Source organism: Lycium ferocissimum, chromosome 3 (assembly GCF_029784015.1).
Source record: "Lycium ferocissimum isolate CSIRO_LF1 chromosome 3, AGI_CSIRO_Lferr_CH_V1, whole genome shotgun sequence".
Taxonomy (NCBI): Eukaryota; Viridiplantae; Streptophyta; class Magnoliopsida; order Solanales; family Solanaceae; genus Lycium; species Lycium ferocissimum.
In genome coordinates, this window is record NC_081344.1 from 68,439,956 (window position 1) to 68,452,058 (window position 12,103).

The 12,103-nt window shown below is 36.2% G+C and overlaps 1 protein-coding gene and 1 pseudogene across 1 annotated transcript; both read right to left on the bottom strand.

Annotated features, from left to right (window-relative positions):
- Positions 1–8,467: 8,467 nt before the first annotated feature.
- LOC132049031 (uncharacterized) lies at positions 8,468–9,296 on the bottom strand (annotated as a pseudogene).
- A 179-nt stretch (positions 9,297–9,475) lies between these two features.
- LOC132050529 (FRIGIDA-like protein 3) lies at positions 9,476–10,733 on the bottom strand (the record flags this gene model as incomplete). The annotated part of the gene is made up of 2 exons (XM_059441798.1): positions 9,476–10,072; positions 10,545–10,733. Coding segments are annotated over 2 exons (618 nt in total), but the record flags the coding sequence as incomplete, so codon positions are not given.
- Between the last annotated feature and the right edge of the window lie 1,370 nt (positions 10,734–12,103).

Here is a 12,103-nt window from a genome sequence, read left to right on the forward strand (position 1 = left end):
TGACCTTCTAGGAGGAGGATGAGTGGGAGAGGGTGCAGAAGAAAGGGGAGAAGACACAGCAGGAAGATGTGAGGATGAAGAAGAGGGAGAAAGAGAAGAAGGAACAGGTGGTGAGACAGGAAGGGAGGAGGAAGGAGGAGGGAGAGGAGGAGCGGGAGAGGAGGAGCAGGTGGAAAATCAGCAAAAAACTGAGTTGATGTTGGAACAGAAGAATAGAGAAAATGAGACTTAGGAAAGGTGAAGGGAAAAATGTTTTCCCTGAAAGACACATCCCTACTAACAAACAGTTTAGCAGTGGCAATATCATAGACCTTATAGCCCTTTTGTGTAGAGGGATAACCCATGAAAACACCAGGAATGGATTTAGGGGAAAATTTGTCAGAAAAATCTGGCTTAGTAGCATAACAAAGGCAACCTAGAACTCTGATGTGATCAACAGATGGTGGTTTAGAGTGAAACATCTCATAGGGAGATTTACCATGGAGAATAGGACTAGGTAACCTATTAATAATGTAGGATGCAGTGAGGAGACACTCCCCCCAGAATTTGAGAGGAATATGAGCTTGGAATCTTAAAGCTCTACTGACCTCAAGGAGGTGTCTATGTTTCCTTTCCACAAGTCCATTTTGTTGTGGAGTGTGGACACAACTACTTTGATGAACAATTCCTTTAGATTTAAACAGGTTAAGACAAAGAGCATTCAGGAACTCAAAACCATTATCAGATCTAAGAACTTTAATAGAAGTACCAAACTGTGTGGCAACAAGTTGAATAAAGTCTTGCAAGACAACATATACATCACTTTTCAATCTCAAAAGGAAAGTCCATGTTATTCGAGAATAGTCATCTACAAGGGTGAGAAAGTATCTATGGCCATTATAAGTACTTACCCTATATGGACCCCACACATCCATATGAACAAGATCAAAGGGCCTAACAGATTTTGTGGTACTAATGGGAAAAGGAAATCTGGTTTGTTTAGCTAATGGGCATACATGACAAATACAAGACTTTGAACTAGTAAACAAATTCCTTATAGTTGGGATTTTTACGCAAGGTGGTGAAAGGGGCATGGCCAAGTCTTTGATGCCATAGAATGTTGGGCTGGAACTGTGTCTGAACTGTAGAAGAAAGGCACTGAGGAGTGGAGGCAGCAGCAGGTGTGGAAGGATTGAGGATGTAAAGTCCACCCGTGCTTACCAATCCCTTCACCATACCCGCATTTAGAGGTCTGAAATAGGCAAAAATCAGGATAGAAAGTAACAGAACGATTCAGATCTCTAGTGTACTTTGAAACAGACAACAAATTAAATTTGAATTCAGGGACATAGAGCACATTTTTAAGGGATTGATTAGGGAATATAGGACAAGAACCAATGTGTGTAATCTTAGTACTATCACCATTTGGGAGTTGGACTTTGTTGTGTGGCTTGATAACGAACGGGAGATGATAAAAGTTTCAAGGAAGCGACCATATGATTAGAAGCCCCGATATCTATTATCCAATGGATTTGTTCAAGGATGGATTTACTGTCATGTGTTTAGCCATAAATTCTTGTAGTGGTGAGGGATGTTGGACCTTTTCCTTTGCACAACATTTTTTAGCATTCTCTGTCCGATCATATTGCTCATTTGTAAAGACAGGAGTAAGGGCAGGAGCAGTGGTACCATCTGTGTTCTGGACTTCTACACTTGAGGTCATGTTGGCATTATGAACCATAGGAGCAACACTTCCTGAGCTCATGTAGGCATTGTGAGCCATGGTAGTAGCATTGTCATATGCACTCTTCTTCCTATTGTTGAACTTGAAATGAGATGGATAACCACCGATTGTAACAACTATCCCTTGCGTGTCCATATGCTTACAATGGTCACAATCGGATGTGCATTTGTGAACCTCTTTCCCGCTATGTGGGATGCATTTGCGATTATTGGACCACTACTATCATTCTCCAATGGTGCTTGCCTGGCACCCCGAATGTGAACTAGATGCTCCATGAATTCTCGATTCTCCTCTTGAATGAGCATGGAGTAAGTTTGGTCCGGACTAGGAACTCGGATCCATCATTAGAATGTGACTTCTCGATGAGCATATGTATCATTTAGGCCCCGTCGGAACTTCGTCAATTTCTGTTTGGTGTAGGAACTCAACAAATGCCCGTACTTAGGACAATCACACCTGGGAATGGTATGACCGACTCAAACTCGGCCCACAAATCACATAATGCGAAGTGGAAACCGGCTACACTAGATGTTCCTTGTGATAGACTACTAACTTCTCTCGTTCAAGTGATACACTTATCGCTAGCATTAACCTTGTCAAATCTATCCTTTAGGACACTCCAAATCCTACCGAGCACTTGAGGAATAAACAATTCCTTTCCTCGATTCATGTCTACCGAATTCATAATCCATTGTTGAACAATAAGCGTTGCACCTATCCCACCGATGTGTTCGAAAGGCATCATTTTCGTAATCTTCCCTCTTCTGTTTGCCATCAATAAAACCTATTTTGTTCTTCACAAGTAATGACAATTTCATAGATCTACTCGATTCGTGAGTAGTTCTCAGATCCTATAAGCAATTGAGGAACAAGTGTAACTCCAGGTGTATCAGATGGATGAACATACAGCGGGTCATTACAATCAAGCACTTGACTGTTAATAGATGCAGACCCAGTTGCATTCAAGTTAACTACATTAATGGGAGTTTCTGGTGCCATTTCAGTTTGTTCAAGTGAATTAATCAACAATTCAACTTCAATCTAAACGAAATCTAGAAGGAAATCGCAATCGAACAATGAATAGAAAACTCGATTGCACACAGAACTCGATTGCACACAGATTTTCGCACAATCAATAAAAAAGAAAAAAAGGAAATTAACAACGAATCGATCTTACTTAGCGACTTCAGTGGATCGTTGTGAACTCGGCTACGATACCATGTTAAAAGCGGCTCGAATTCGGCCATGGAAGCTTAAGAACCTACAACGGAGGTTCATCAATGGAAGAAGGAAGAGAGGAGTCGGTTAGAGAAGAGAGAGAATGGGAAAAAGAATTAACTAACTCAATTCCAATCTGAAGATTACAGCTGTATATATAAAAATATCTAATCTAACAAACTTATCCCTAATTCAGTTATTTGTACAGCTCATTAACTAACTAACTTCTACTTGATCTGGTACAACAAAAACGACCTTTGTGTACAACTAAGCTTACTCTATCCTTTATCTACATTTCTACACAATTATATATATAATCGCGTGTGTGTATTTCGTGTCGAAATTTAAGGTTCAAATTGACCATAGTCAAAGCTACATTCACTTCTGAGTTCTGACTGTCCCTCCTAAAACTAAAGAAAATAAACTATTACTATTCACTACAACGTAGAGCCTGAAATGATGCCTGGGCCCTAGGGTCATCAATCCCATTCATATATCCAATACTCCTGACTTTTAATATTATATATTAATACAATTTCAAATCAATTATGCAGCTATGAATGATTTACTAATGTTCAACTATTTTCGACCTACTCATGCTTAAATTTATATATGTGTATATAGAAGTAATCACACACCTAAAGTAGTGGGTGTTGGAGTTGGACTTAAAACATTTATGTTGATACTAGCTAATCCCCATTTCAATTTATGTAAAACTTATTTGATTCGATACGGAACTTAAATTTTTTTTAAAAAAAAAGTTAACATGTCATAATATTTATGTGGCTATAAAACATTCTCATTCAGGATAAAATGAGAAGCTTAAGTTAAGTCATTCTTAAATTTAGAAAAGACTTTTTTTTTTGTTTTTAATTTAAAAAAGGGACTAAAAGAAATAGATTTACATTATTGAAATGGGAGGAGTGTTATTTATGCAACGGAAAAGGCTCAAATATGCCATCGAACTATCGGAAATGACTCATTTATGTCACTCGTCAATATTTTGGCTCATTTATGTCATCGCATCAATAGTTTAACTCATTTATGCCGTTGACGTTACCAAAATGACTCATCCATGCCATTTTTCATTAACGCCGATTTTACAATACCAGATATAACACATGGCCGCCAACTAGAGGGCCCATGTCTTTTAATTAAACCAAAGACAAATTAAACTAAAACCCGACCCATACACCCAACCCACCCAAATCCTTTTAACCCTAGCATTTAGAGGTTAAAGTGGTTAACAATTGGTTTTTGTTATTGCAATTAGTTTAACTTTAAAGTTAGCATCAAGATGTTAAGTATGTTCTTAGTAAAGTTAACCAGAGTAAAGTTAACCACTTTAACCTCTAAATGCTAGGGTTAAAAGGATTTGGGTGGGTCGGGTTTTAGTTTAATTTAGGATTTAATTTGTGCTGGTTTAATTAAAAGATTTGAACCCTCTAGTTGGCGATCACGTGTTATATCTGATATTGTAAAACTGGCGTTGATGAAAAATGGCATGGATGAGCCATTTTGGTAACGTCAATTGAGCCAAACTATTGAGGTGATGGCATAAATGAGCCAAACTATTGACGAGTGGCATAAATGAGCCATTTCTGATAGTTCGATGGCATATTTGAGCCTTTTCCATTTATGCAATTCTTTTCAACGCACAGTCGCAGTTCATAGCTATTAAAATTTGTAACAATATATGATACTTAAAAGTTTCAAGATGGCAGAATGTTTAAATACTTTTGATATATATAGTTGTAGTCTTGTAGATATTTATGTGTATGAAACATTTATTAGGATCGACGCAATTAAAGTCCCGTGACAGTGGAAATATTTATTTTGTGCATTATTGAGCATTGTATCTTTTTTTAAACTACAGTGCTCAATAATGCACAAACAAACATTGAGCATTGTATTACCGGCGGTCAATTTTATTATTTTCCTCTTAATGATGGTGGATAAAACTTAATATTATAGTAAAATAAGGTGGTTAGTTTTATTATTTTCCAGTTGGTTTATTATGCTTCACCAGATGAAAAGATTAAGAAGGAAATGGTAAATATATTGGTTCATGCAAATATTGGCATAGCCAATTAACATCCAAAATATGCTCATTCTTACCTCATAAAGCCGACCCCATAAATCTGTTTCAGCAAAAACCATAAACCACTAACCTTCAGTTAAAAGTTCTTATGCAAGTAAGACCTGTAGAAGAGGATAAGACACCAAGGAATGCGGAGAAATATTGGAGCCTTTCACCTCCATATTAATTAGGCTACTGAATCTCAGATATCTAATAGTAAAATAATTTTTTTTTTCTCCCGAATTATGACCAAACTCGTGAATATCAAAGAAGGGATACTTCTATATTGGCAACATTCCGAATGACTCCTCAACCTTGAGTTCCACCTGAAGAGGCAACGGACGGTAACTGCTAAATCTTCTACTGTTACATGGACAACCATATGGACTGGTGGACTTAAGAGACTTAATTGTCACAAAGGTCAATGCTTCCGCATCGAGCGTGTTGTTGCAGAGAAATATTAATGTATTGCTTATATAGCTTACCCCTTCAGACCATTTTGAAAAAGCGTCTATTTATAACATGTTTACTTCCATTGTAGATTTACGATATATAATAGTAAAACCACAACCAATTAAGATATTATTTGCCTAGTCATTTTTCTCTCCATTTCCCTCCTCTTCTGCATCTTATATTACATTCTTGATCCTTCCAATATTCTGGCCAGAGAATATACAACTAGGTTATGTTGAGAAGATCAAAATAATCATTAGTCAAAAGACTATCCTTGGGAAGCCTGCTTTTCAAGCCAAACAGAGGAAATGATCATACCAACTTATAAGACAAAACACATGGACTAGCCAAGGTACGCAACCTGGCCTAGGCACCACGTCATTATAAAAAAAATGCAGATGGTTAGTTGGAGGGTTGCTAAAATGACAAAAAGGGAAGCCAGGAAACGTGTTAATTGTAGAGTAAACCCAAGAATTCTCTTTTCAATACCCATCTCTTCTGAAGTCCAAATGGTCTACATATTAGCAACAGAGAAATGAAAGAGGCAATAGATCTAGGTTCAATGTTCTGCTGCATGCCTAGTTCTTTATACCAAAAGTGGACTTTCCCAGTGGCCAGGACTAGGGGTGTACAAAGCAAACCGATGACAAAAAAACTGGTCAAACCGAGAAAAAAAAATCACTAGTGGTTTGGTTTGACTTGGTTTGGTGTTGAAAATAAAAACCCGTAATTGGTTTGGTTTGGTTTTATTGTACGTGTATTCGATTATAAAAATATTTATTTGTAATGTAATTTGTAAATATTTCTTAAATTTTTTCATAGTTTTTGTCTTTTATCATATTATTTTAAGCTTAAACTTAGAATTTTGAATGCCAATAAATTTTATATCCCATGGATGTTAGTAATCGAAATAAAGTCCAAATCAAAACCAACTCTAATCTGAAATTCGTTAACACTAGGAATGAAATGTTGGATATACTATTCTTTAATTTTGCGTAATTGGTTTAGAGCGTAAAAATACATAGCTTAATTTTTTTATTTGTCATGTAATTAATACTTATTAACATTTTAGCATAACTTAGTATTTAGATTAAGTCATTTTCTTTATGACTTATTAATTAGCAATACTTATTTTAAGATTATCTTTTTTGTTGAATATTTTAATACGATGTCATCACCCATCTTACATTTTGTGTTATTTTCAAGAAACACCTGTTATATAGTTGTATCTTCACTAGGACTAAAGAAATATTTGAAGTATATATGTTTTGTATGAAGACTTTTTGAAAAAAACCCGAAAAAAATCGAATAACTTGAGAAAACTTGAAGTTGAAAAACTTTTATTGATTTGGTTTGGTTTATAAATTTAAAAAGGCTTGTATTGGTTTAGTTTGGTATTTGAAAAATCCAGTGGCCAGGACCATGTCTGAGTTTAGGCCTACAAGCTTAAGTAACTTCACAATCAATTAAGATATCTCAAACTTATATATCTAAGACTAGTACGTATACTTCCAGATTTGATCTCCATCAACCAGTCAGGTTTTGTTAAAGCTAGGAACATAACTGAAAACATCATGCTGGCACAAGATGTGTTTAGGGTATCAAGAAGCCTAATGTTGGTGGAAACAAACATCAAAAGCTGAAGCATGACAATGCTCATAACCTGCGAAAAGGATAAGTATGTAAGAAAAAGTGACAGGGTGAAACTTACCAATGCTCCTAAGTCCTAACCAATTCTGATGTTACTTCAGTAGATTACACGTTACTTGGTTACTCACGTGAGTTTCTTAAATTGGTCTTAAGGATTGACTGGTCATGGTCTGGACCAGATAGGTTACTCATTGGCTCAGTAGCAGCACTATACGGGTCATTTGTTGGCCCTGTAACCTACATAATCTGTGACGTTCTGGACATCATATGATTTACAAGAGTGTCAAAGGAACACTAAAGTCACATTTCTAAAGACCTACTTGTAACAACTCTCTATCTGAAACTGTCTCCACCCCTTAAGTCCTGACCTCCCAAAAATTAATGCTAAATCTGTATTTGATCTTGCTCAAGTAAACCCCATCTATACAGTCCTTCACAAGATTTTGTTTTAGAACATCTACTGTCCAAATGCATGATAGACATATTTGCTAGGTAATGTATTTGTTGTCTCATAAGGTGTAGGACATACTTTACAACTTAACAAGATAGCATCACAATAGAATACAATCAGTTAATGTGACATCCCGTTACAGATATTGTGGCATGCTGACTCTCTCTCGAGACCTTGGCAACAATGGTGTATGAATTTTGATTAAAAAAAGCTCAGATATTTTAGCAATACATCATCATAAAAGATATAAACTCTAAAACCTTCAAGCATTTCGAAGATACAATCTCATCCATAACTCCAACGTGAAACGGAAAAATCATTCATTTCAACAAACTGAGTTGTGAACATCAGACGATTTTGACATTAAAATACCGCTTAAGTTGGAATTTTGGAACATTCCAGTGGCTAAAACATACCAAAAACATCATCAAGTACCAAAAGCTCCAAATATTATTATCTCAAAGCACTAAAATTCCAGTTCAACAACCTTAAAAAATTTGCACTGCACCTTATGGGACATATTCTACTTAACAAGAAAGCATCACAATAGGATACAATCAGTTAATGTGACATCCAATAGCAGATAATGTGGCAAGGCAAAAAAATTTGCACTGCACCTTATGGGACATATTCTACTTAACAAGAAAGCATCACAATAGGATACAATCAGTTAATGTGACATCCAATAGCAGATAATGTGGCAAGGCAAATCTCTTTACCTTTGGCAACAATGGTGTATGAAATTTAATTCAGAAGGATCCGATATAACCCAATAAATGTCTAGGAAGCAAAAATCAGCAACACATCCTCATAAAGCTACAAACTTTAAAATATTCAAGCATATAGTATAATATAAGCTCATTCATCCAAGCACAGGTACTAGACAAATAACTTCAACGTGAATCGGAAAAGCATTCATTTCAAACAAACCGAGTTGTGAACTTCAGAAAATTTTGACAGTAAATTACCACTTAGTTGTGGCTAAAACATACAAAGGTCCACATTATTATCTCAAAACACTAAAATTCCAATTCGAAGTAACAAATTTTGCATTTTCACCTTATGGGATATCCCAAGGCTTAGGTTCGGGAAGTAATACAACCATACCTTGAAGCTCCTTTGAAAGAATAACCTGACAACCAAGCTTAGAATGCTTATTTAAAACCCTAGCTCTAGAATTCCTTTTCAAAACATACTTCTCATCATAAGAAGCTTCTCAAACCATTCCTGAGCAATATGAACCTCACATTCAGCTGAACAAGCATCAATATCTTCAAGCCTATGTGAATCCGGGTCAATTAAACCGTTATTAGTTAGGGCTTTAAGTAGTGTTACCCGACAGTCCTATAACCACTAGGTCACATTTCTAAGCATCTAGTATAAATAAGCTCATTCATCCAAGCACCGATACTAAACAAATAACTTCAACATGAAACAGGGATCATTAGTTTCAAACAAACCGAGTCGTGAACTTCAGACAATTTTGAGATTAAATACCACTTAGTTCGAATTGGGAACATTCCAGTGGCTAAAACATAGCAAAAACATCATTAAGTAACAAAAGTTCTCACCCCTCAGACTCATGTGACTATTTTCCACTGTTACCTTTTTTTTAATAATGATTTGAGTATTAATTTTTTGTAAAAGGTGTTTAAATTCTTTTTAATTTATTCAAAAAAAAAATTGTGTTTACAAAATTGCTGAAGTGCACGTATATCCATTCCGAGATCACCATTTAGGCCACACCTTCGGTGCGTACAACTTCTAACATGTGGTTTCTGAAGTTCAAGCAAAAACAAGATTCCTTAATTTCAAGCAAAAATGGCTGAACAATAACTGTCTTGAAACATCAAGAAGAGCATATGACAACCAATATCACGAAATGGATGCAAAAGGAATCTCAAGAAATGGAGAAGCATTAACATAAACAACTGGTACATTATACTAAAAGTGCAAAGTATCAGCTTTTACATCAGAATAAAAGTTAACAAGGCTACTATCAGTACTAGTAGTTAAAGCATAAGGGTTAACACTAACTGCTAAAAGGATCTTTAGCAAAGTCAAGCGATTAGTGCAGGTAAGTAGCCTGATAGTGGTAACCATTTCCAAAGAAGTTGCCATGACCAGGAGGAGGAAGGTTGTAGGCAGTACCAAGAAACGTCGGGACGTGGGTGTCAGTGGGTCCGGGGTAAGCATACGGTCGGTCATATATGTACTGCGGATACCTATCAGTCATTCTACTAGCATAGAAGTTTTTGTCAGCGGCAACATTAGTGAAGTTAGTGACTCGAGATCCATTGCCTACGCAATTGGCACGAGGTCTCTTGGGTTGAGGTTTGGCAACTTCAGTCGCTCTTTTCTTGTCTGCCTTTTCTTTCTCCAGCTGGAGAACCTTTTTCTGGAGAGGATCCACAGGGTATTGCCCCTCAAGTTTATGGTCTTCAATGCACTTAATCACAGCCTTCAGCGCAGTGAGCTGCTTCTCGGTGACATCATTCTGGAATAAAGAAGATACTTGATTGTTGGTACGTAAATAAGACTTGCTTTCAAAAATAAATTCTCATTAAAGATGTGGTCTTAGTTTTTAGTTTTGACTCGACACGGAGTGTAAGAAAATAAAGAAAACTTTTGAAGTAAACTAAAGATGTGTGTAATGTACCAAAATGCTCTTTGAATCTTATGATCTTGAATATGCCATTTAGGATGCTAAGGGTTAAAGAGTTAAACTAAATATAGAAAGTGGCATTCTTTTTTAAACAAACTAAAAAGGAAAGTGAAAAAAAAAAATTGAAACAAAGAGAGTAATTAATAGAAGAGCATCAACTGAGCAGCACTTGTCTCCCAACCCAAGGGAACTAGAGAAGAAAGGGATTCTTGCATACAGATCATGATATGACAGCGAACACTTACAAAGAGCAATGCGGAAAATGGGGTGAATTTCAAAATATAACCAGGTACAGAGTACAAACCTGTGCATTAGGTGATGCATTTCCAGATTTAACAGGTGAACATACTTTGCTTGCTTCATTCAAGTAGGATTTTAGTAGTGAAACAGGTGAAAACTTGTCAGTCAGCTCAAAGGCAAAAGCTAGATTAACAGCATCTATATGCCTTCCATTATTAACCAACACGTCAATAACACCTGTAGAAATGCAAAATCATAAAGCAAACAAATGTTTAAGAATCTGAAGCATATGAGCCAACCTGGACACGTAGACCATATCCAGTAGATGACAGGAAATACTGCTCTGTGTAAAAAGCTAAAGATACGACATATTTACATGTCAACACTACAACCTATGTGCTGTATTCTTGGGAAACAAGTACAGGGAGAGGTACGTAGTTTATGTGCGTAGAAAACAGCTTTCCCCAGCTGCTGCTGAGAGAATTATTAGGAATCTGCGAGCATTCAGTAGATGTGACGAAGATTACTGCAAGATCTCATCAATACAATTAACATGGAAAGTTATTCTGTTTAAAATCATAGCTGCCACTGCAGAAATTGATGGATCTTTGTAGCTTGATGTTTCACTCGAAACATTTTTTTCAAGGAAGTTAGACCCGAATTACTCCTCCTTTTTGGACATATTGTATAAACGGAAGGTAGTCCACTCTCTCATGAATGATAATTGTTCGGAAACAAGAAAAAACATCGATGATAATCAACTATTTACACAGTGCCTTGTCCCACCCCAGGAAAGGAAAATGAGGAAAGCCTTCTGAAAACAAAAGAGGTCAAGTGCAAAGTACTCAAGAAATTGCAAACAATGGTCAGTTAAAAATGTCCAAACAAAGGGGGAACTAGCATAGTGTCATGATAGATGATAGACTAAGTTTATCAGTTGCATGAAGGCAATTATCTCCTGGCCAGGTTATTTCATATGCTTCAGCTTCTTAAACATTTGTTTGCTTTATGATTTTGCATTTCTACAGGTGTTATTGACGTGTTGGTTAATAATGATAGATGCTGTTAATCACAGCTTTGCCTTTTGAGCTGACTGACAAGTTTTCACCTGTTTCACTACTAAAATCTACTTCAATGGAAACTGAAGCAAAGTATGTTCACCTGTTAAATCTGAAATGCATCACTACAATGCACAGGTTTGTACTCTGTACCTGGTTATAATTTTGAAATTCACCCCATTTCACGTTGCTCTTTGTAAGTGTTCGCTGTCATATCATGATCTGTATGCAAGAATCCCTCTTCTCTAGTTCCCTTGGGTTGGGAGACAAGTGCTGCTCTGATCGATGCTCTTTATTATTCTCTCTTTGTTCAATTTTTCACTTTCCTTTACAGTCTGTTTTAAAAGAATGTCACTTTTCTATATTTAGTTTAACTCTTGCAACCCTAACATCCTAAATAACATATTCGAATCATAAGATTCAAACACGACCTGAGGGTACATACACATCTTTAGTTTACTTCAAAGTCTTCTTTATTTCTTACACTCCGTGTCGAGAGTCAAAACTAAAACTAAGACCACATCTTTAATGAGAATTTGTTTTGAAAGCAAGTCTTATTTACTAT